We start from the raw sequence: 26,977 nt of genomic DNA, 5'->3' as shown, positions 1-26,977 counted from the left end.
TACACATACAATACGGAAGCATAATCAAGCTAGGCTAGGCGAATCGGCATATTATTTTTATAAAAGAATAATAAAAAAAATTAAATGAAAGCTTCTTTTTCGGCGTCTTTGTGATACGGTGCCTTTGTGCGCTGCACACTTTGAACACGCCATGCGTCGGGGTTGATCTGATCGTAATTTGTTGTCATTGCACTGGTAAAGATTCAAGTGTAGTTATTTTTCTGTTTGTACTTCAGTTTGGACTCAGCTTTGTCTTCGTAGTGACATGTGTGTATTTACTGTGTAATTTTCAGTTGGTGTTTTTAATTATTACGTTAAAGTTCAACTACATTTTGTTTAATTATTTATTATTATTTAACCATCATGGATAAATGGCTAATTAAAATTCCAACTAATAAGTCTGCCACGCCGTCACAACCAAGTTGCAGTGCTTCAAATCCGACTTCTAGCAAAACAAAAAAAAGAAAATATGACGAATCATATTTGCAGTATGGCTTCACATGCTCTTCTCACAACAATGAAGAACAACCAGTGTGCTTAATTTGCAAAGAAGTTTTGGCTGCAGAAAGCATGAAACCGTCAAAACTGCAACGACATTTGAATACTAAACATGCAACGTTATCAAAAAAGCCAATAGAATATTTTGAGCGTCTTTTGCAAACATCAAATAAAGAAAAGAACACTTTGGAGAAGTATGTTACTTTGAATGATAAATATCTATTGGCATCGTATGAAGTTTCGTATTTGATAGCAAAAACGAAAAAGCCTTTTACTATTGGAGAGCAACTTTTACTACCTGCAGCTATAAGAATGTCTGAAATTGTTCATGGAAAACAGTATGCTGCTGAAATTAGTAAAATTCCATTATCAAATGACACTGTGTCCAAAAGAATTTCAGACATTAGCAATGATCAATTTCAACAGCTTCTTATGAGGCTTAAAGACAGCTCAAAGTTTGCAATACAACTGGACGAGTCGACAGACATTTCAAAAATGGCACAGTTGTTACTTTTTGTAAGATATATTTATGAGGGAAGCATTCATGAAGATATACTGTTTTGTCGTCCTCTGGAAGGTCATACTCGTGGAAAAGATATATATAAAAAAGTAAATGAGTTTTTTGAAAAAGAAGGATTAAATTGGAAAAATTGTGTTGGTATGTGCACGGACGGTGCTGCAGCAATGACCGGACAAGATCTTGGTTTTACAGCATTTGTTAAAGCTGGAAATGATCATATTACATTTACACATTGTATGATTCACCGAGAGGCACTTGTTGTTAAAAAAATTGCACCAGAATTAAACACTGTGTTTTTTGATGCAGTCAAAATCATTAACTTTATTAAAAGTCGAGCACTTAATAGTCGATTGTTTAAAAATTTGTGCATTGATATGGATTCGGATTATACAAGTTTATTGCTACATGCTGAAGTTAGGTGGCTATCAAGAGGTCGAAGTTTGAAACGATTATTAACTTTAAAAGATGAAGTTCTTATATTTCTAACAGAGCAAAATTCTAATTTGGCCGATTATTTTCAAGATAATTTATGGCTTCTCAAGCTATGCTATTTGGCAGATATTTTTGATAAAATCAATGATATGAATTTATCAATGCAGGGTGTCTGCGTTAATATATTAATGTTAAAAAATAAACTTGAGGCCTTTGTTAAAAAAATTCTTATATGGAAGAACAGAGTGGAAAGTGGATCGCTCGAAATGTTTCCATTTACTGACGAGTATATAATTAGTAACAATATTTCAAAAAAAGATACTCCTATAACAAAAATTATAGTTAATCATTTGAAGGATATGGAAGTTTACATGCATAGGTATTTTCCCAATGATATCGATACACAACAATGGATTTGCAATCCATTTTCAATTGAAATGGAAGAAATTAATTTTTTAAACTTAAAAGCACAAGAAGAATTTGCCGAATTAACAAGTGATACTACCTTGCGACTTAGATTTTCTCAAGTGCCTGTGCATGAATTTTGGATAGAAATCAAATCAGAATATCCCCTACTATCGGAAATGGCAATGAACAAATTACTGCCATTTTGTACAACATATTTATGTGAATCAGCCTTTTCCACATTAACTTACATAAAATCAAAATACCGTTCAACTTTAATAAACGTTGAAAATTTATTACGATCTGCACTAACTCAAATTGAGCCTAGATTTAATTATTTGTGTAAAAATAAACAATCACATCCGTCACATTAATATTGTTTGATGTTAATAATATGTTTTTATTAAAAAAATTGTTACAAAAGTTTATTTTTTCTATTGAATATATAGATATAGTTTTATGTTTTCTTATAAAAAAATTGTTACAAAAGTTTATTTTTTCTATTGAATAAATATATATATAATTTTATGTCATTCTATTTATTGTGTTTTATTACGACCGATATCCCGTCAACGTTTCCAATTATATATATGTGAAATGAATGGGTACGTATTCTTTAATCCTTATTTTATTTACATTGTAAAATAGTGCGATATTACATCTACATCTACGGTTAATATATATTTCATTATATGGAGGAGGGGGTCGCTTAAAATTTCCTAAGCTTGAAGGGGGTCGCTATATAAAAAAGTCTAAGAAGCCCTGGTATAGAGTATCACCTGATAATTAAGATTTTATATAGAATCTTAAAGTGAGTCTAATAATTTTGCCAGGGACTATATATACAAGTATTATATTGCTTGAAAAGTTTACAGTATCTGAGACAGACGTTTAAAAAAGTTCACATCCTTTTTCTTATTTTTGATGTGGCACATTTGTATGGTACTTAAACCAACGTTAATAGCGTGAATTGAGAAGATAATCTGAACCGGAAAATGTTCCAGGTGTGTTATTTAAGTAACGCGATAGGTAGGGTAATAAAGTACAAATATCACATCTTTACGACTTGTTTATTTTTCTTTACTTGTAAGATCGTAAAACGTAAGTTCTACGTGTTTATCGAAAGAAGATCAGTTTAGGAAAGTGAGAAAATGGAAGTTCGTAGTTTTCTTCAATCCCACTTGGTTTCAAGATTATCTTAAGTACTCGAGTAAGAAAATAGCGAAAGTTTAGAGAGCTTTTCAATACTTTACAACGTTTTAATACAAGGGCCTGATTTTTTAGAGCTATTTTATGTAGAAAAATTTTGTGTGTGTTTTTTTTTTAAATGTCAGTAAGATTAACTAGTTTTATTACAAATTAAAACCTACATCTTAAACATGAATTTATTTATTCATAATTGTCTAAGGTTTAGTAGAGCTGTATATTATTTTTGAAATATCTTGTTTTAATATTTTATTTTTAATGACTTAAAACGCGCGTAACATAAAGTTTTAGTTTTAATATATTTCTTTATGATCTGGATATTTTTAAATGCATATAAATGGGATCTTTTTATGTGATCGCTTTTGATTTAGATTCAAAAAATGTAGATTAAGAGATTTTTACAAAAAAAAAAAAACGAATTTGTAGAATTTAAAAAGAAAAATTCAAGAACAAAAAAAAAGCGATGGAACGGATTATTGACAAATAATGATAAACTACATCTTGGTTTATGATAGTTCAATATTTTGTTACGAGATAGACTTTTTCTACACAAAGTCACAATCAAATGGTTTCGCCAAATAAAACCAATGTAAGGAATTCCTAACGTCATGTTGGTTTAGGTCGATAAGAAATAATTTTGACATTTGATCAAAGACTAAAAGTACAAAAGTGTCTTGAACGTCTTAAGAATGCAGAAAAAAATTAATACGTTGAAATGAATAAAAATAAAGTTTAAAAAAATGTACGAAGGGATTTATGAAAATGGACGACATTACATTGTGAATTTAGTTTATTTTCAAGAGCAATTTTCATAAAAGAGGTTTGAATAAATGGAATCAGATGCTGGGTTAATTTTTAAAATAGTTATGTTCACTTTGTTAAGCACGAATTTTGGGCTGCGTTCATTTTCTTAAATACGCATTTTGAGTTTGGTCCATTTTCTCAAACACGCAATTTAAGCAATATCTAGAATAAAAAACTAGTCGATGAAATAAATCTAGAAAAGTATGTTACATTCTTTAACACTTTTAAAACGGTAAAAGCGCATACATGCATGCATGTGAATTAATTATTTTACTATTTTTTTACGTTAGCTATAAAAAATTCCGCCATTTTAAAGTTGTGTGGTCTTCTGCAAATTAGAATAATTCAAATCAATTACAAGATTTTGGACACCGAGATACTTAAAAATGGTGTATTTGTTTGTAAAAACTTACTTACTGCTGTTTTGTTTATTAAACATGGGAATAATATGTTGAAAATTTTAAACATGTAAAAGCAGTATTTTGAAATTTATTCATATAGACAGAGCGTTTTTTTTTAAGTGTTAATAAATCGCTTATTTTTTTCTTTCTTTTTGAAAGGTCTGCTTTTGTGGGACGTGACGTTGCAGTTGCATGTCAAAGAACAACTTGGAGAATGTTCGAACCACCCCTCTCGTGAATGAACCATTTCTCATTAAAGTAAAAACCGTATAGAATGGGGATGTGTACATGTCACGTGATGCGAAAACGCAAAAGCAAGATCATCGTCGAATGTTTGACTTTCGTTTTGTTCTCGTTCTTTCTCCTTTGTCTCTTTTTAAACTTCACTTTTATCTAAACATTTTATACTTACAGTCCCTGGCCATATTATTAGAAGCCTTATAAGATTCTATGTAAATTTATAATTATCAGATGACACTGTACAGCTGTATTGTTTTGATTCGGATGAAACCGGTTTGCATTTGTTTAAGCTCCTCTATCAATGGGTTAACATTGTCATGCAATAAGTTACAAATAAATACAAATAGGAAGTATACAAAAAATCTCCTGCATAGAAACCCATTGCATGTATGTTTAAAGGTAAAAGTATTGCCTATAAACTCATGGAAATCATGTCATTATTAAAAAACACTACAGTGCGTCTCATAATTTGATCTAATTATTATAATATACGAATATAATACCTGATGTAATAAATATTCTATATTTATACAATATATCGTCTAATTTATCCTATCATCGAATTTATATTATATATCGTCTTATTTTATATCGTCTTATTACCGGTTTCAGTCACATAAAAGCAATAAAGCTGTAGAGTATCATCTGCTAATTTAGATTTTGCATAGTGCGTCTTATAATTTGGCAAGGGACTGTATTGAATGACTTATTAAAATTTAAATTGAAAAAGTGAATTTTTAGAATTCGGTATGAGGAAGTTTTTACGCAATATTAAATCACTTCTTTCGATGCGAATCAGAATAAATAATTAAAAAATTTGTTCAAAATTTGGCGTTTGATTTAACATTCGTTTCTAACTTCAAAATGTTAAAACAATTTGAGGCATTTTAACAATATAAAAGCTGAAAAGAATGTTGATTGCTGGAAGGTTAATGAAACATTCATTTATTTTGCTGCTTTCCTCATAATTGTATTTTGTTAATTTGTTTCCCATTTGAACATAAAACGTTTTTGTTGCTTTGTTTAAGTAAGAACTAGAATCATTGCCCTCAGAATCCAACTTTTTTCCACTTCCAAAATTTCTAAAAATTAATCTTATTAAAAGTCATTAATATCAATTAATTGGGCGATAATATTCTCTAATGCAACTAGTCAAATTATAAATTAATTTTTCAGGATGCTGTCTGAAAATCTAATCAAATCATTAATTAAGATTTCATTAAGAGTGTATTCATGCACGACTTTATCATTATGAAAGCAGTAATTCAAATTTTAGTAAGAAGGATTTCCTTAAGTAGGCATTAATTATAATTACTTTGGCATTATTTTAAATCTAATAAGTGATTTCAAAGCATTCCGTGGATAAGATACATAAATGATTTCAGCGTCAAAAATTTACTAAACGCTAGAAAAACATTTATTTAGAATAAACCTCATAGAATGACTAAGTGTCCAATTATTATTCGGAAAAAGTTATATTGAAATATTTATGAAATCAGGAAAGACGGAAAATGATAAACTTTCTTTAATTCGAAACTTATTCCTTTTCCGCAAAATGAAAGAATTATAGAAAACTATATAATCATTTTGAAACTCCATATGCCTAACTATTGAGTTAATATAAAATCTCCAAAGTCAGTACTTAAACCTTTCATAAAAATACCGTACTATATCAAACTTTGATTTTTCACACATTTGTGGAATATTTTATTTTATTTACAGAAGAAGAAAACGAATTCCTTTTTAATTAATCTTCGAAATTATTTGAATTTCGTTGCATATAGTAAGCGTCAACATTAACTTACAATAAGCATATTAATTAGTTTAAATAATTATAATAAATAAAAGTAAGTGAGATTTCGCACTCTCGCGCTGCAATCCGTACTTTCGTGCACGTACACTGTTAGAAATTTCTCGGAAAAAAGGGTTGAATAACAATTTATTGAATGGTTATTTTACCATATTTAATCAACGCAGTCAAATAACCATAAGTAAAATGGTAATCAAACTGTTAAGATTGATAAAAACTGTTTATTAACTGCTTTCACCTGATACTGTTAAACAACCAGAATTTTTATCACATCCACTAAAACCACCTAATGAAGCTACTTCGTTTTTTGCAACTGAGTACATAGCCGAGCTGGCTTATCTGTGAATCTCATGCCTGGCAGTACTGGAGTTCGAGTCCTAGTGTTGACATCACACTATTTCCAGCCATTCCCTTCAACACATGAAGAATTTCCAGTGTCCGGCACTCTCCAATGTCCATTACCTTACGAAAAGTCGAGCTCCTATGACCAGTTAAATATTTTTACATTTTTGAAAATGCTACTTGTAAATTGTTAAAAAACCTGTAGTTTTGTATTGATGGTTTCATAACCATACTTTTTGTAAATGGTTTCAAAACCATAAAAGAACAAAATGTTCTTTACCGTAAACTTTACGGTTAATCGGATGGACAGACGGCTGCCAGTTATTTTACCACAATTTTAAAATGAAAATTTTAACAGTGTAGGTGCGCAAGTTCTGTATGTTGCTTTGTAGTCATTGCGTTGTGTAGAACTTACGTACATGCTGGATGTCACGTGAGCGTACGTTAAGTCCTTTGAAGGAATTTTTCGCAACAAAGAGAGTTTTAAAGAATTACACGCACCCTTAAAATGCTCAAAAAATAATTTTTCAGAACAAAAGTAATTTTAGTCAGCCACTGAAACGGTCTAATGGAAGCGCTGTTAATGGCGATTAACCCATAGCATTAAATGGAGTGATTAACCCATTGTACTGGGTGGCGCGTCTTGGAAGATTACTATATTCAAAGCTAGGCAGCCTATTCGAGATCAGGAGTCGTGGATAATAATAAGAATAGTAATAATATACAATGAAATATGAAGTCCTAAGTTTCACTTAAATTCGATTAATATTAACGGCATTGAGCTCGATAGTGGTTAAAGTATAGCATGCGATGATTCTGGTAGTTCCCGGTGGCAATTTGTCTGGGTAGTAACTGGAGTACCGGAGACAATGCTGGCAACATTACCAGCATAATTGCATTGCTCTCGAAACCGTTTAGTCCACGGCACTCTACACTCTCTGGCCAAATTATTAGGCGCACTATAAGATTCTATGTTATATCTTAATTATCAGGTGATACTCTATACAGCTTTATTGCTTTTACACAGACTGTTTGAGATTTGTTTACATTCGTGTATCAATGGGTTAACATTTTAATGCAATACGTTAAAAATGAATACAAATAGATCAAAAATCTCCTGAATAAAAACCCATTACATGTGTGTTTAAATATAAAAGTATTGTCTATAAACTCGTGCAAAACATGTCATTATTGAAGAACTACAGTGCGACTAATAATTTGTTTAATAATTATAATATACTAATATAATGCTTGATATAATAAATATTATACATTTGTATAATATATCGTCTAATGTATCCAATCGTCGAATTTATATTAGATATCGTCTCATTTAACCCATTGATACACTACCGTAAACAAGTGCAAACAGTCGCATAAAAACAATAAAGCTGTATAGTGTATCACCTGGTAGTTAAGATTTTAGATAGTATCTTATAGTGCCTCTAATAATTTGAACAGGAACTGCGTAGCAAAAATAGGTAAAAATGAAATTTTTTTTCCTTCGTTTTATTTGAAGAAGATTTCACTTTATTCTCCATTCAGTAGATCCCGGTTAAGCAGTTCAAAAGACAGTTTCGTAACATTTATCATTTTGATACCCTAAATATTAACATATAAATTGTTTTAAAGTAAAAAAAAGATTTATATGAAATTTAAAAAAAGTTAAAAGCTTGGAAAAAAATATAACAGAAATTTTTTTTTTTGCTTTGGACATTAAAAACGGGGTATGTTTTATTAGGAGTTATTAGCAAAAGTCCCTAAATAATACAGTAAGGAAATAGCTTCAAACTGTTTCCGTTAGGTCTTCTATTTCAAAACTAAAAGCCTTAAGAATTTTATTATTTTTTGAGCTTTAAGGGTGCGTATAAATAATTAACATTCTAATAACGAATTTTGTTGTCATAAAAGCCTATACTCAACAATCATATACACAAACATCAACGACAAAGTCTTAGGATTATTTCATGCAACCTTGTGTTAGCAAACAACATTTGACCAAAGTTTTAAAATAGTGTCTCTTCATTTTCTCACTCTGTAATGCACACATTAATAAATGTAGCAAAAGTATGAGTTACTCTTCCTATAGATGGTTGACCGTGTGTCGTTAGGCACAGATGTCGGTGGGGGGTTAAAATTCGTCGTAAGACGTCCGGGTTACTACTTCCGATTGATTTTTACGTCTACAGTCCCTGGTCAAATTATTAGACGCACTCTATGATTCTATGTGAAATCTTAATTATCAGGTGATACTCTATACAGCTTTATTGTTTTTACACAGACTGTTTGCACTTGTTTACGTTCGTGTATCAATGGGTTAAATGAAACGATATATAATATAAATTTGACAATAGGATAAATCAAACTATATATTATATAAATATGGACCATTTATTGACTGCCGGTGGCTGAGCGGTAGCGCTTCGCGCTGTCGTGCCACAGGTCCCTGGTTCGGTTAGTCCCAAGGTTGAAGGTTAGAGCCTTTCATCCCCTCAGTGGGTCGATAAATGAGTACCAAGCATGCGTGGGAACTAAACACTGGGGGTTCCACGTTCGGCTGACCACCTGACCGGAACATCTGCTCCTGCACCCCAGAGCCCAAGGTCAAGAAAACTGAGATGGCCATAGTAGGCCTTGGCCCTCTATGGGCTGTCGCGCCGCTGAGTTTAGTTCTAGGACTATTTATTATATCAAGCATTACATTAGTATATCACAATAATTAGATCAAATAATTAGACGCATTGCAATTTTTTAATAATGACATGATTTGCGCGAGTTTATAATCAACACTTTTATATTTAAACATACATGTAATGGGAAATTCAGGAGATTTTTCATATACTTCCTATTTGTATTTATTTTGAACCTATTGCATTACAATGTTAACCCATTGATAGAGGAGCGTAACCAAATGCAAACCGGTTTCATCCGAGTAAAAAACAATACAGCTGTATATTATCATCTGATAATTATAATTTTACATAGAATGTTACAGTGTGTCTAATAATATTGAAAGGAACTGTTAAGTTTTTGTGAGAGTTTTCTACGTTTTGAAGGAAAAATTGCAAATGAAGGAAGTGTGCAATTCTGCATACTTTCCATTGTTGCTTTTTGTAGAATTTTGAATTTCTGCAATTGACGTTTTTTTAAAAACTTAAAAGGAAGCAAAATATTTGACAACAGAATCTTACAATTGTTAAGCAATTCCTTTCTGATGATATATAGATCGTATTTCAACAGTAGGTAGATGCGTATTCCTCAAACCATGGTTAAACGTTAATCCTAAGACTTTGTACACACTTAATAGGACTGAAACTTGTTAAAAGAATGAGCTTTAAGAAATGAAATCATCTCTCCTAAGGATCATTGGTGTCGCCCACACTGGTTCAGGGTCACAAAATGGTATCCAACATGAACAAACTTCTCGTCCTTAACTCATCCTGTAGAGAAAGCAAAAACATAGAAATTTATATAAGCTTAAAATCCTGAAGAGTATTTCTGAATTTTTATATTGCAATCACGCGAAAATTGTTTTTTTTTTTTTTTCTAAAGTGGAAGAATTTTGAAACTGAATACGTTCGTCTGTTATCTACCACTTTAAGTTTTTGAAAAGAAACTAGAGAATATTTGCCTGGTGTGCCACAAAGTGGTTCCTTGAAGTACAGATAAAGCACTTTATTTGGTGTTTACACTAGGTTTACAGTCTCATTTGTTCTTCATGAAATGTTTAGCTTAAGCTAAAATACTGATCCTCTGTAAATTTAATTTCATAGTAAAATTCATAGTTTTTGTATCTTTAGGCCTGAAATAAAATGCTTTTCGGGGGAGAGGAGTTATCGGCAATGTCAACCTTCATCTATGAAAAGGTACCCCACCATAGAACATGTCTTATATACTTGTTAACATGTCTTATATACTTGTGAATTGGAATTGTATTGTTGTAGTGGAAGATATAATACAGTACTCCCCCACCAGAATTATAACAGGGACATAATTCGATGAACGGATACCACTAGTTGATTCATTGTTGTTTTGTGAGAAGCCGGGAGAGCTGTATTAAGATCACCGTACTTTTTGAGGGCTGATCGTGAGAGCTGTATTAAGTACACGGACGTGGTCGCTCCTGTGTTGTCATTAGTAGTGGAGTGAATACGTTGTACGTTGGTTGTGATCGAGACTGAGGAGCAACAGTTTGAGGAGGACAATGTCGCAGTCACAAGTAGCAAGGCAACTGATCAATGTGGACCATCCACCGAAGTAGGCGTGTTCAAATCGTGGTGGGTGTTTTTGTCAAAGTAGGCGTGTTTACATCATGTCCGAAGGTCACCCATGTGGGAGAGTCACATCAACCATGTCAACCGCCATCCATGAAAAGGTACCCCACTATAAAATCGAGTTAACATATCTTATATACTATTGAATTGGAATTGTATTTTTGTAGTGGTCGATACACTACACTGTCAATGGCTGGTATACCACTGGGTGGAGAGGGAACTCTATTTGAATTAAATTATAAATAAAAAGTTTTAAAAAAATTATAAATTCTATTACATATTATTATTATATTATGTATAATTGATTACGCATTGCCTTATCCAGTATGGTTAGGTTGATAAGATTAACTAAAAAACTTTTTAGAAAGAGTCACGATAATTGTAATTTTTTAAAAATAATATTCTAAAATTTCAGAAATAATGCCTGTTGAGCGCAAAATAAATAATACTATTTAACGATGCGTCTTAAAACATCAAGATAAGTTTGGTTGAAATGTTTTTCAGAAAGACAGGCGAAATAATATCGAAAATAAAATAAAAATTCTTTACAACTATTTTATAGAAAGTGTATTATTTCGTCATCAACAAGATATTTGTTTTGGTAAAGGTGACAAATTTAGCGTGGGCTGCCAACTACGCAAATGCCGCGTGAGAAAAAAAAATGGTCTGGCAGGTTTTAAAAGTCTTCGCAAGTCAAATTTCCTGTCATTGCTCCCGAGACGAGTGTCTTCCTTTATATATAGACACTGCTTCGATATGAATGGAAGGAATTAAATGTTAGATTTAAATGAAATCGTAAAAATGAGAGAAAAACATTAAATCTTAATATTCTGTTCTTAATGAAATGAATTATTTCCTTTTAAAAAAAAAGGCTTTCGTATGAAATAATAAAAAATGAATACGAAAAAAAAAACGCGTTATTTTAAGTAAAAGTGAAATGAAATGGATCCCAGGAACCAGTTCTTTTTCATATTCGTTTCTGATTTTCTTATTGATTAACTACTTCCTTTACAAATATTTTAGAAAAATGCAAAAAATCAACATTTTTTATTTCACTAATAAATACAAGGAACTAAAACAGAACATAATATACACGTTCGAAGTTGACGTTTTAATTTATTTACGTGTAAAAAATATATAATTCACCGTCAGTTTTACTATCCCAAATGATCTCGGTCAAATGAAAAGAGTTAAATATGAGTCTTTGCATATGTTCACATCTTCAGCATCTGAAAAATCATCTGCATCACTTTCACTTTCACTCGCGAAACCCTTTTTTTTAACTCTTTTTTCAATGTAAAATCATCAACTATCGTTTGTACAATTTTATTTCCTTTTATAACAGTCATTGAACAGCCGACCCAATTTTATGGGTTTACGACTATTAATGTTCAACTCCGTAGTCTTGTCATTTTGAACCCTGTCCAGAAGACAAGGGAACTCCTTAATCGAGTATTGGGAGAAATTTTGCCTTCGTGGAGGACTTTTTGAGGGCGCTAACCCGCACTTGCGTTACATGGAGAGGAAGACCACGAGAACTTACCAAGGTTAGCCTAACGGCAAGGGGATTCTAACCCATGATCCGTCTACCACTGAGGATATTTCGCGTCAGCACTGTGGTCGTTGCAAGCCGGATGCGGAATTCGTATCGACTGGGATTCGAACCCGGTTCGCCACTTGGAAGGCGAACGCTCTATCCCCTGAGCCATCGTGTACAAAGCACGTCTGCTGTCCCCAAACAAAATATTGGCAAACACAGCAGATTTTTATTATTTTTTGTTTTGCTTTCGGCCGAATAAAAACGTGATAAAAACAAAAGGTATTGACGAGTTTCCTCGGGATAATACATATTAGTTAACTCGGGAAAATCAGGAAAACGGTTAATTTATCTAATATTTTATAGAGGAATTTGTTCAAGTTTCTCTTTTAAACAGATGCATTCGACACAGATAGAAAATATTGAACTAAAATACTCTTAGCATAAAAAGAAGACAAAAATTACTTTCTGGCACCAATCCATGAATTCGTCCAGTGTAATTACTCCATCTTTGTTCAGGTCAATTAACTGTAAGAAAAGAAAAATTCGTCATTCTTTAGATAGGGGGCGGTGAAATACACTACAATAGATGCAACCACTCACCGTACTCACATTTAAAACGCAACATTAACACCAACACTATATTAAAGTTGGGGCATTGCGTACATTTTGAAAATGTGAAACAAGCCTCTTACTCAAATCTAGCGGGGTTAAAAAGATTGAAACCCTATAACTTTAAAAGGAAGAAAAAAAGACTTTAAAAAAAACATATCACTTTAAGATCTGTGAAAAGAGTAACGGGTAATTATTGTTGAAGTTAGAAAAAAAGTTTATCCGTGCCTCATTTTTATTTCCATCTAGGTTTATCTAATTTAAATTATAAACGTGGTGGTTTTGAGTTTATTTTAATTAAACTGAAGTTTTAGAACAAAAGACTAACAAGGAACGGAATTTAAAATGGAATGGTGGAATGTTTAATAAATGCGTTATTCTATAAAAAAAATAAAAAAAATTAAAAGGAAATTATCAATGCACTTCAATAAGAAATATTCATGAGACTTATTTGTAAGATAAATCGTTACTCATTTCTTTTAAATCCTTTTAAGATTGGAATCAGATTCTAAAAAAAATTAAATAAGTAAAACAAAATAATAATAGTAACAATAATTATAAAATCCAAAATATTTCTGTAACTTTTTTTTTATATTTGTATAAAATTATTGGGAACAAAAAAAAAACCTTTCTGAGTATGAATCCTTAAACAAATTTCTGTGAAAATAATGAATAAAAATAAAGTTTGATTTAATAAAATGAAAAAAAAATACTGAGTTCACTTTTTAGTTTTATCAAGATTTTATTCAGTTAAATAAAATGAAATATTTTTTATTCATTTAGCGTTATGACGATAAGGGATAGATAATTTGTCTTGTCATTTTTTAAAGTATACAGCAGTCATTTATTGCGAACACAAGGCTAACGAAAAATCTTAATATTTCAAAAAATTATTTTCTTAATTATGAAACAATGATGCTATTAATTATGTTTGAAATTGTAAAAAATATAGATTATTTTATATCAATTAAGACGGGAGTAAAGTAGTAGATTATCTGGATTAAAAATAAAGTAATGCTGCAATTTCGAAGGTTTTTTTCCTACTATCCTTCTAACATTTTCGTGATTTTTTTCAACTTTAAAACGATATATCCTAAAAACTAATAAAGAAAATCTGAAGTTCTGAAAATGCGTTTTGGATATAAGACTTTAATTTTTTTTTCAGTAAATTGAAATAAAACATTCAAGATTTTGATTCATACATTTTTGAAGAAGAATAAAGATAAAAAAAAATTTTTTTTCTAAGCCCTCTTTCTTGATTAAAAGCATTGAAGTTGTTGGTTCATCTGTGGTATTGAAAGATTATAAAAAGCTGTGATGGTCTTATTACTACCACTGGTTACCCATGGATCAAATGCTTTTTCTTTCTGGATTGATTCCGTTAAACATTTCAAATCATGGGTTGCATAAACTGTCATCAATTGATGTATGATTTCATATCCTTGCCTATGTACGTGTTTTACAACAATACTTTTCCTTCTACAGCATTCATACTTATATTGAAATCACTGCCAAGCCAGTCATTATACGTTAATAATAAAAATAATATGAAAATACTTTAAATTATTATGATGCAAATACATTAAAAATGCCTGCTACTGAAAAGTAAAAGAAAAACAGCAGAGGTCGCCATAGCAACGCGTGGAATGACGAGGCATGCGCACTGTTTACAATTATTCTTGAACACAGTTGAAATGTGTGATGACGTCGAAATAAGTTGCGCCGCCATCAAACCCAAAACAAGACCCATTTTGCCAATGGGTAATATGCAGTTTTAGTTACAGAAAACTAATGTCAGAAACAAATTAAACTATATGTATAGATTTAATTAATGCTTATTTCAAAGCATAACATCTTCATTTATAACAACAACAAAAAAAGAATTATCAATGAATTAAAATATTTCTACAATGTCTCATAAATAATATGTGAGAATGTACTCAAAAATATTTAAAAAAAAAACATAATTTGGAATGAAAATGTGATCTTACATGGAATATTTTGTCGACGTGTTCCTTCGCCGAATGTTCCGTGACTGCAGGATCTGTGTAGTGTCCTAGCATATCATAAATGGCACTCACTATGTTCAGCATCTCTTGCTTCGTAATGTATCCGTCTCCGTTGATGTCATACAAGTTGAACACCCACTCAAGTTTTTCAGGTACATTCCCTCTCGAAAGAATCGACAGCATTTTCAAAAATTGCTGCAAAAAAATGCACTGTAAAAAATTCATGAAAAATTAAGGTAAAAAATATTTTTTATTTACCTTTAACTTCTTCCCTGATCATCCCGAGTTAACTCGGGTGTGTATATATTGCAAATATTTATTATCCCGAGTATACTCGGCCATAGCCGAATTCGTCAATATGTTTTATTTTATCACGTTTTTAGTCGGAAGGAAGCAAAACAAAAAATAATAATAATCTGCCGTGATTGGAAGTTTGCCAATTTTTGTCTCGGAGTTTTGCTATGTGTGGTACTACAGACGTGTTTTGTGCAATTGTATATACCAGGGATGGCGAACCAATGGCACGCGTGCCATTTATGGCACTCGACACAATATTTTGGGCACTCCACCGATCACAATTGTTGTTACACTGTGAAGCACATGTAACAATTAAATTAAAATTCACAAAAAATAAACAGAATAATAAACAATATTAACAAAAAAAACTAAAAATTAATGCCAAAAAAACAATTAATAACCATAAAAAACAAGCTAACAGTAAAAAACTAGCGAAAAAAAATTAACAGTCCTGCTAAAACTAACATCTTACAACCTAATATAAGTTATTGGTCATCTAATCTGCATCAACCTAAGTCACACTGATGTTGCTTGAAAGTTGAATTACGCGTATAACTGAGATATTGCAAAATGTATTTTTTTTTCAATGTAAATAAAGAGTTTTGAGTTGATAATATTTACTATTATTATTTTATCAATAATCACGAAGTCAAAATTATTTGACGGCACGTCTATGACCTCATTAAGCAATTTTTTAGAGAAAATGGCACGTTGGTGTATAAAGGTTCGCCACCCCTGGTATATACGATAGTTGATGAATTATACACAGCAAAAAAAAGAGTAAAGAAAAATGGCGCTCGCGAACGAAAGTGAAAGTAATGCAGATAATGTTTCAGATGATGAAGATGTGAACATAAAACAAAGACTCATATTTAACTTCTTTCATTTGCACGTGATAATTTGAGATACTAAACTGAAGGTACATTAAATATTTTTTACGCATAAAAAAAATAGATTGTCAACTTAGAACGTGTATATTATGTTTTGTTTTAGTTCCTTATATTTATGAATGATATAAAAAAAAACATGTTGATTTTTTGAAATTTTTTTTTCTTCAAAAAAATTGATAAGGGGAGCGTTTAAGTTGTATAAACAGTGATATTATATGAAGGTAAAAACAATTAGAAGCCAAAAATATCTTGAGCTTATTAAAATTGTGAAAAGTAGACACTTGAGTATCTGAAGGTACTGCTGTCTCACACATTTCCCCTAATATCATGGATTTTACACAAATTCTGTTTCTCACAGCAGCAAAATGGAACCCGCTATTTATTTTTGATTTTTTTTAAAAAAAAGGATACTTATTTTTAATTTTCGATTTAAATGAAGTTTTTTATTACTATTTTGCAAGTTAAAATGTTTACTAGTCAATTATTAATTCAGAAACATTTATTTTCTGTTATCAACGAAATGGGCTGCCTGTTCATTTCTTCCCCTAAACCGCTAGAGTAATTATCTTGATGCCTCCCCCCCCTCCTTTTCATTGTTGTTAGACGATACTAACTCCATCAAAATTAAAAAACACTTATGATTACTAGATTTATATACTTCACTGTTAAAATTTCGATTCTAAAATTATGGTAAAGTAACTGGCAGCTCTCTGTCCATCCGATTAACCATAAAGTTTACGGTAAAGAACACTTTTTTCCTTTGTGGATTTGAAACCATTGACAAAACGTATGGTTATAAAACCATGAACGCAAAACTATACGGTTTTTTAACCATTTACAACTAGCATTTTCCAAAAACGTAAAAAAATATAAAATTATTTAACTAGACATAAGAGCTCGACTTTTCGTAAGGTAATGGGCATTGGAGAGTGCCGGACACTGAAAATTCTTCATGTGTTGAAGGGAATAGTGTGGTGTCGACACTAGGACTCGAACTCCAGTTCTGCCGGTCATGAGATTGACCAATAAGCCTGTCCGGATATGGTACGCAGTTGCAAAGAACTAAGTAACTTCGTTAGGTGGTTGTAGTGGGTGCGATAAAATTCTGGCTGTTTAACCGTATTAGGCGATAGCAGCTAATAAACAGTTTTTCTCCAACTTATCAGTTTAATTACCATTTTACTTATGGTTATTTGACTGTTTTGATTAAATATAATAAAATAACCATTTAATAAATTGTTATCTAACCATTTTTTCCGAGAAACAACAGTGTTATATTTTGATTATTCTTTTTTCGCTTTTTAAAAATAAAACAACAAAATAATTTTTAAAAAAATGTATCAATGTCTTCAAAATTCAAAACACATATATTTACTGGATTTATAACCTTATATTTTGATTATTCCTTTTCGATTTTTGAAAATAAAACAACAAAATTATGTAAAAAAAATGAATCAAAGCCTTCAAAATTCAAAACAAATGTTTACTAGATTTATGTACTCATATTTTGATTATTCCTCTTCGCGTTTTGAAAATAAAACAACAAAATTTTAAAAAAAAGTTTATCAAAGAATTCAAAATTCGAAACACCTATATTTACTAGATTTATATCCCTATATTTTGATTATTCCTTTTCGCGTTTTTAAAATAAAACAACAAAATTATAAAAAAATGTATCAATGTCTTCAAAATTCAAAACACATATATTTACTAGATTTATATACTCATATTTTGATTATTCCTTTTCGCGTTTTGAAAATAAAACAACAAAATTAGGTAAAAAAATGTATTAAAGCCTACAAAATTCAAAGCGTATATATTCACTAGATTTATATACTTATATTTTGATTATTCCTTTTCGCGTTTTAAGAATAAAACAACAAAATTACATTAAAAAAATATATCAAGGCCTTAAAAAATCAAATCACACATGTTTACTTCAACGCTTGTATAAATAGACGCTTGTGATCAATTTTTTCACGCCTGCAAAGGCAAAACACAGGTTACTATCAACTTTCAATTAATTTGTACAAGTCGTCTTTCATTTGTAAAGTATTCGAAAAGCCTGCCTTGCACAGATAAGCCAACACAAATTAAAAGAAGATCTTAGTAGCTTTATCTACCGTTTATGGTTAAGAATCACACATCAAAAACCAGATTTTGTTTCATACATGTCTTGAGGATTAATGCTTTATTCCAAGACGTCAAGAGCGTTTCTACTGGACAACTTAAATAGATTTCGAATTAAATTTAACGTATCATCAAAGAGTTCAAGAAAGCGTACCTTAAATTTATTTTCTAAATATACAAAGGGCATTAGAAATCAATTGTAATGAGACTCATTTCCCCCCTTGAAACTAGGTTTGTGAACCCCTTCTGTCTGTGAGTTCTACGAAATCCTCTGACGGGAGAACGAAACAAATGTTCTCTTTCGTAAACAAACTTTTAATTTTCCAATGAATCATTAAATTACAATGCAATTTCGCTTCATTCTTACGTCTGACTTATTATACTTAAGTGAAATATATAAAATTGCAGTGTATTTATGAGAGTCTGGATTATTTGTGTAATATATTTTGTACCATCTTGAAAATATATGATTTAAATTCGACTGAATGTGACAAAAGTTTAAAACGTACAGATTTAGTAAAAAAGCGAAAGTAAAGGCTTACCTCGAAGTTGACTGTTCCTCCGTGAGCTTGTTTAAGTGATTTGAAGACGTAGTGAGCATATTGATTGGAATCTATAGACAGAGACGAGAACATAAATTATTTACGATTATTACTAAAATTGTCTATGTTACTTCAATTAGAAAATAACTATTTTGTTGCTTCAATTATAAAAAGAACTATTTTGTTACTTCAATTAGACTATTTTGTTAGTGCAATTAGAAAAGAACTATTTTGTTGCTTCAATCAGAAAAGAACTATTTTGTTACTTCAATTAGACTATTTTGTTGCTTCAATTAGAAAAGAACTATTTTGTTCCTTCAATTATAAAAAGAACTATTTTGTTACTTCAATTAGACTATTTTGTTACTGCAATTAGAAAAGAACTATTTCGTTGCTTCAATTAGAAAAGAACTATTTCGTTGCTTCAATTATAAAAATAACTGTTTTGTTACTTCAATTAGAAAAGAAAATGATAAGAATAAGTTTGTCAAAATTGATTTTGTTAACGCTAATTTTAACTATCTGACTTTTTTGAAATTCATTTTCTTAGTAACTAATCAATCGATTTTGCTCAACTTTTGTAGTTTGCCATTCAAAATTACATTCTTTAAAATGATACAGAAATTTATATACCTTACAATTCATCATTTTGTTTTAAACCATTATGAAATAAAATAATAAAAAAATACTAAATATTTACTAAAAGTTATTTTTTGCATGGAACTATCTTTGAATAAACGAAGTTTATAATTGAGTGCAATTTTTTACAAAATTCGCTTAAAACGTTCTCGAGATGTACCGAAATACTCAAAAAGTGAAATGAACATTAAGGGGTCCAATTTTGGGAGCGCTCTCCGGACCAAACTGTTTGGATTTCCAAAATGCGACTAACCCCTCTATTCTAATCCCAGTGCTTAAATTGACCTACGACAATTTAGTGCAGAAAGTACATGAAGAATTCAAGCATGACGTGAAATGTTTCTTTGTAATAAATGATTCATTTTTTCTCCAACATACTTTTAAGGCTTTGGTCATCAAAAAGTTTATTATACTACATGAGCAAGTATTTTTAAAATTGTTCATATTTTTTATTAAAATAGGGGATAGAGCAAAAATTTAGCCTCACGAATACCTTCACAATTGAAATTTCATACCCTGGCTTAAGATATTTCACTCTACGAAATCTGGTAATATATATCTTAGAATATAATTTAATAATAATTAATTAAATATGCCTTTTTGCCCATTGGCAAAATGGATCTTGGTTTGGATTTAATGGCATCCACGCACTTTTCAATTGGGTACTTGCAATCCAAGAAGACAGCCAATACCCATGCATGTGACCTATGACGTCAGCAGCAGCTAATCTTTATCAGCAATATGGAGTATTAAAGTTGAGCTCTCTACATAACTTAAAATATTAATTAACTTTGAGTTAATTAAATAGAGAGCCGTATAGCAAATCAAATATGTTGAAATATAATTCTTTCTAGTCTACTTCTTTTACTTGACTTTAATTTATTATTTGTTCATGTATTTAATTGGGTATAATACAAAAAAAACACAACTACTTTCACTTAGTAGGAATAACATTTACCACGACGCAATGCTAAATTCTATGCCACTATCCACATAAATCAATTATTAATCAAAAATCGAATATCAATTACTTTTCTTTATAATGCAATAAAATCTGGCGAGCAGCTATTTAAACGATCAAACACTTCGTTTGTTTATTTGTGGCTTGAAGTTAGGCTCGCAGAAAATGCCGTTCATGGGTTAAATTTAGTAGGAATAACACAGCCTGTGACGTAGGCTATAGTATACCCAATTGTAACTGTTATATATTTTTGTTTTGTGTACCTGGCAAACTTCGATGCATAATAAGTTTGTTTGTGTTCTACATGGCTTCGTGCCTGTCTTTGTGTTATTATACAGTGGTAGAATTGAAATATTTGTGAAAGATTATAGGCTTCGTTACTTAAGAGAATTGGTACTTGACAGGCTTGGCTTCCTCGAAGTAGAATAAAAAGAACAGTTGCTAGCGTAAACAAAAGCCACGTTTCAATGACCAATCAGGATCGAGATACCCACACTACGTCACTGGCAGGTATCCCATTGTATTCAGGAGTAATAGTAAACTAGTGCGCATGCGTCGTCATTGCGTTGCCATGGTGAACGCTGCTGTTTTTCTTTTTATTTTCACTAGCAGGTATTTTTAATGTATTTGCATATAATAATAACTTAAAGTATTTTTATATTCTTTTTTTATTATTAACGTATAATGACTGTCTTGACGGCGATTTTAAATATAAATATGAATACTGAGGAAGGAAAAGTATTTTGTGAAACACGTCCATAGGCATCAAGGATATGAAATCAAACATCCATGGAGACAGTGATTTACAACCCATGATTTGAAATGTTTAACGGAGTCAATCCAGAAAGAAAAAAGCATTTGAACAATGGCTAACCAGTGATTGTAATAAGACGATCACAACTTTTATATGTTTCTTCGACTGTTTACAGATTTTACTCTTGTCAATAGAAAAAAACAATAGCCTTAATGTGGAAAATATAGTCCCAGTAGTTCAGGCACGAAAGTACAACGAAGTACAACTGAGGCGTTATTTGCGTATTTTGCGTTTTTATTTTTCTGGAATTATTTTAGCGTTTTTTTTCTTTTAAAGTGTTGCAAAAAATATTAAAACTTGTTTCTCTAAAGATAATTTCAAGTGAAATATAATTTTTAAGAATCGAGTTATTATTTCTACTGTTTTAATAACGGTTAACGGTTATAACTTTTAATAACGGTTAAAAAAAAAGTTTAAATTGCATGGCATATGTGCTTTATTTTAAGTTGCGTAATTTTAAATAACAAATCATTCGAACAGTTCTTGAGTATTGGAAGTTCAGAAAATTTGCATTTTTTCAATATCCATTTTAATATTCTTTTAAAATGTTGAACTTTTTCTGAAAAAATTACTCCTTATAAAACTTATATGAGTGTCTGAGCAATCAATTATAAAAAAAAATGCTTCGACTCATTATATTTATATAAAATAATAAAAAAGTAGGTAAATCTAAAAAAAAAATTTAAATATATTTAAGCAAACGAGTCTTATAGTTGCGTTTACAAATTTGTATATTTTCTCGAATAATTTCAGAGATATATCAAAATATGTTAAACTTGAGGTCAACATCAAGAGTTATAAATTTTTGACAGCTCTTTTATCTAAACTATTGAGACTCTAATTTCAAGATTGCGGCTACCCCAATATTTTATTTTGAGGGTCAAAAATCTAAACACGTCGAAACGATGTATTTTTATTTAGTAAATGTATCTATTTTATGAATTATAACATCGTTTGTTCGAGAAAACTAGAAGCTTCTTTAAAGCTTCTTTTCTTCCCTTTGAACTATTGAGATTGGAACTTGAAATGTCGGAATCTAGTCTCTAGATCAAAACTTTTCAAGCGTTTCGTTTTTCACTTTATGTACTGTAAATTGTTTTCTATTCAGAACTCTGTATGGGTGTGGCAGAAGTCGAATTCTGGGCCATAGATGGCGCCACGGGAAAACAAGAACAATCGCACCCCCAGTGCCTTAATAACTTACGACAACAACAACATTTAACACTCTGCTTTATCAAACAAATGAACAAAATTTGATAAAATACAGTTAATTTGTAATGGAAAATCTCTATATGGCTTTTAAAAATAAGATGTCTGTAAAAAGGATGGTGTATTGTTATGCCCGACATCTACTTAAGTTTTGCCAGTCCAAGTACGAAGAAAGATAAAAGACTTTGTACAGTATTTAAGTGAAAAGAACAATACCAGTATCTGGTTTTGGCTGACTAGTATTGAGGTCATAAAGAGAAAAGAATGGATAAATATAATTTGAAAATCTGGAAAGGAAAACATGAATGCTTTAAGTGATTAGCGAATGCTACAAAAAAGCAAATAAACTGATTTTTGGCAATTTTAATCCCATCTTCATACGACTTTACCTCAATAAAAGACATTTCTTTGTAAATGCCTTTCTTCGCTGATGCTGAAATTCAAAATTACTGAGTAGTAAGAAATTTTTTTTGAAATAAGAAACTTATTAAGTTTCCATTTTTCTCTTTAAAATATAGTAAAAGTTTTTCCCGAAATAAAATGTTCAATATGTGTTTCACGAAGAAAACACGACTGAAATTATTTAGTTATCACGTCTGACGAAGTAATAAGAGAGCATCAATATATATAAAGGTTTTGTTTTAATTTCTCTACCCCTACCAGTTAATTAATATTTCTCTTTCATTCTTCTAGTATTATTCTAAGAATCTGCTCTTATAATGAGTGTATTTTTCTTATCCTTTTTTTTTATGATTCGGAAATGGAGGGAAAAAAAGAATGGAAAAATCATATTTTCGTTCGTACTATGGTCTGTTGTACTCAACGTTCAATAAAAACTCTGTTCTTTGTTGCTTCGTAATAGATGTTGCATTATGTTTAATAAGATTTTCTCATTTTTCGGAACTCATTCTCATACAATCTTCTAAGAGATATCTTCCTTCGCCATATTAGATTATAGCTCAAATTTTTGATTATCGTTTTAATAATGTTTTTTCTATTCTTAACGAATATTATTCACCACGACAGAATTTCACAGCACTTTTCTGAAAGTGGAAAAATAAATATTTTTTTTTATTTTATGGGAAAAATAGAACTTGATATCTTAAGAACATTTTTTCGAAACTTATTCTCATAAAATTTTTTAAGAGATTTCTTCCTTCGCCATTTTGGATTTTAGGTTAAATTTTTGATTTTCGTTTCAGTAATGTTTTTTTTTTCTTCTATTCTTAACGAATATTATTCGCTACGACAGAGTTTCTCAGCACTTTTCTAAAAATGTAAAAATAGAGATATTTTTTTTATTTCGCTGGAAAAAAATAGCACTAGATATCTTTTAGAAAATTTACGGATATTTTTTCAGAAATAAAAGATGCTGACGCACTTAGTCACTTTGCGTTGTTAATTTAATACTGTAGACATGTCAGCGTCAAAACTATATGTTTTTGATATTGTACAAAATCAAGAAAAGATTTTTGAATGAAGCTGAATAGCTCATTTAACGTTTATTAAAACATAATTTTTTTTGAAAAAAAAAAAGTCTAAAAACAGATGAATGCTTAAAGTTAAACAATCTTTCTGAAAACGTTGATTGCAAAGTTGCATTGGCTTAACTTTGTCACAAAAATTCATTAAATTCTAATATTTAATTTTTAGATAGTCTGGTATATTTTTCCCATTTTGACTGGCTACCCCTTTGTATTTTATTTGTTAGCGAAGATATTTTGAAGGTTTTTGAACATCGCGCTGCAGTCTCTGGCCAAACTATTCGAAGCACTCTAAGATTCTATGCAAAATCTTAAATATCAGGTGATACTCTATACAGTTTTATTGTTGCATATTATAGCTTTATTGTTTTGGGGTGAAATTATTTTACCACTTGTTAAAGTTCGTGTATCAATTGGTAAACATTGTAATGCAATACGTTAAAATAAATACAAATAGGAAGTATGTAAAAAATCTCCTGAATAAAAACACATTACATGTATGTATAAATATAAAATTATTTCATATAAACTCGTGCAAAACATGTCATTATTAAAACACTACAGTGTGTCTCATAATTTGGTATAATTATTATAATATGCTACTATAATACCTGATGTAATAAATATTATATATTTATATAATATATCGTCTAATGTATCCTATCGTCGAATTTATATTATATATCGTCCAATTTATGCAAGTAATATACGAACGTAAACAAGTTCAAACCGGTTTCAGACGCGTAGAAACACTAAAGCTGTATAGTATCACCTGATAATTAAGATTTTACATAGAATCTTAGAGTGCAGCTGATAATTCACAAAAGGACACAAGGGACAGTATTAGTAGCAATTTTTGCACTTAAAAACTGATATAAAACAACAGATCATTACAAATTTATCAATATTTAAACTCATAGCTTTGTGGTCATGAACCCAACCCAGAAAGGCTCAGAATCATGGGAAATTCGCCAACGAGGTGGATTTTTTGAATGAAGCTAAAAAACTAGAGAATTAGGCCGTAGATAAGTGCCCTCTAAATAATGTTGGAAGATTTCTAACAATTGCGGACGAACTTTCTTTTTTCTGGGGAGGGAGAAGATGATTTAGCTGGTTGTCGCACACATATTGCTTTAAAAAAATTAGGGGCCAAAATTATTAGAAGGAAATGATGCTCATTTTCCAGAATTAAGTAGAAAAGTTTTCCATTTCAACATTTTCGTTTAATATTACTCACATAAATAGCAGAAAAATGTACTTCTATAGCAGGACACGGCTTAAACATACAAACTCTAATTATCCATAGGCAAAATGCGTCTTGGTTTGGATTGGATGGCGTCCACACACTTTTCAACTAATAGTAAACAGTGCGCATGCGTCGTCATTGAATGCGTTGCTATGGCGACCACTGCTGATTTTCTTTTTATTGTTCACTAGCAGGCATTTTTAATGTATTTACATCATAATAATTTAAAGTATTTTTATATTCGTTTTTATTATTAACGTATAATGACTGTCTTGACTGTGATTTCAATATAAATATGAATGGTGAAGAAGGAAAAGTATTTTGTTGAAGCACTTACAAAGGCAAGGATATGAAATCAAACATCCATGGAGACAGTTTTTGCAACCCATGATTTGAGATGTTTAACGGAGTCAATCCAGAAAGAAAAAAGCATCTGACCCATGGATAGCCAGTGATCGTAGTAAGACGATCATAACTTTTATTTAATTTTCTTTACATTCTAAATTTTTATAATATTATTTATAATATAATTTAACATTTTTACTTTGACTTGGAAATTTATCGTAATTATGGGCTTCTCGAAATTTGCCGTACTCGTTATATCAAATTTTCACTGTATTTTAAAACTACCTGTTATTGGAAATACTTTTATGCCTGCACTGTTCACATGTAACACTGCACTGTTTAAAACTACCTGTACTTATAACTGCACTGTTTAAAACTACCTGTTATTGGAAATACTTTTATGCCTGCACTGTTCACATGCCATCGTCATATTTGAACACCCGGACAAGAAATAAGGCTGGAGCGGAAGTTCCATCAAAGGCGAAAATGGATTTACTAGAGCTGCGAATTTCTCTTTAAAATGAATTTATGAGCAACATCCACATTAATTAATAATTACGGCTTCGCATCTCCACCAGAGTCGTCACTTCAAAGTTATAGGGACACATTTTGCAGTTTGGAACACGCATAAAAGGCGTTAACAAGGACTACTGTACGATAAAGGGATGGTTGGGGGGCCTCCGGAGGAAACTTCAAACGAGAAATTCAATTGGAATACATAACGTTCAATTAATCATAAAACATAGAATTGAAGCTCGGAGTTAATAACATTTATTACCTATGTGGAAATCATCGCTCGTTCAGTTTACATACAATGCTAGTGGTGGATTAGGAATTAAATACTTTTCGTGTTATTTTCGCATATTTACACAGAAAAAAAAGTATGGTCAAAATTACCAGAATGTGGTTAAATGTATCGTGTTCTGGTCGGGCATACCAAAAAGCTTCGTAATTTTTAATGAAGCACTTTGGTAATAATTTTGGTTAAATTTACTATGTAATGAAGTATTATAATGTGTGATAAAAATTGTATATCCGGCAAAATATGGTAATTTTATCATGATTATTTAGAAAATAGAATAAATAGAATAAATTTTATAATATTTTATATATAATATTAATTAATATATTAATATGATATTAATTAATATATTAATATGATATTAATATTAATATAATATTTTATAACAGAATAAATTTATAATTTAATTTTGCATTATTTTTTAAAAATGTGTGGTTATAAGAACTGCAGTTTTGAAAAGCAAAATTTACAGTAAAATATAAGTTAGTATAAGTAAAAAAAATTACTAAATGCGAATAGTTTATAAGT

The 26,977-nt window shown here is 30.4% G+C and overlaps 2 protein-coding genes across 2 annotated transcripts in view; one reads left to right on the top strand and one right to left on the bottom strand.

Annotated features, from left to right (window-relative positions):
• The first annotated feature begins 363 nt into the window (after window positions 1-363).
• On the top strand, window positions 364-4,508 carry LOC122268961 (zinc finger BED domain-containing protein 5-like). Its single transcript, XM_087153700.1, has 2 exons — window positions 364-1,075; window positions 4,426-4,508. The coding sequence occupies exons 1-2, from the start codon at window positions 364-366 to the stop codon at window positions 4,506-4,508; spliced, it is 795 nt and encodes a 264-aa protein (XP_087009826.1).
• Window positions 4,509-8,151: 3,643 nt separating this feature from the next.
• LOC107440857 (Kv channel-interacting protein 4-like) overlaps window positions 8,152-26,977 on the bottom strand; it is an 80,550-nt gene continuing 61,724 nt past the window's right edge. The window contains exons 4-7 of the mRNA XM_071184648.2: window positions 18,950-19,020; window positions 15,073-15,285; window positions 12,935-12,997; window positions 8,152-10,098 (exon numbers count right to left, since the gene is read on the bottom strand). Of these exons, the coding sequence (XP_071040749.1) occupies window positions 10,051-10,098; window positions 12,935-12,997; window positions 15,073-15,285; window positions 18,950-19,020 (395 nt within the window). The 3' untranslated portion in view covers window positions 8,152-10,050. The remainder of the gene's footprint in view (window positions 10,099-12,934; window positions 12,998-15,072; window positions 15,286-18,949; window positions 19,021-26,977) is intronic.

Source organism: Parasteatoda tepidariorum, chromosome 10 (assembly GCF_982258835.1).
Source record: "Parasteatoda tepidariorum strain Cologne lab strain chromosome 10, Ptep-v5.0, whole genome shotgun sequence".
Classification (NCBI taxonomy): Eukaryota; Metazoa; Arthropoda; class Arachnida; order Araneae; family Theridiidae; genus Parasteatoda; species Parasteatoda tepidariorum.
Note: the sequence above shows the minus strand (reverse complement) of the source record. Positions and strands in the feature narration are given on the sequence as shown.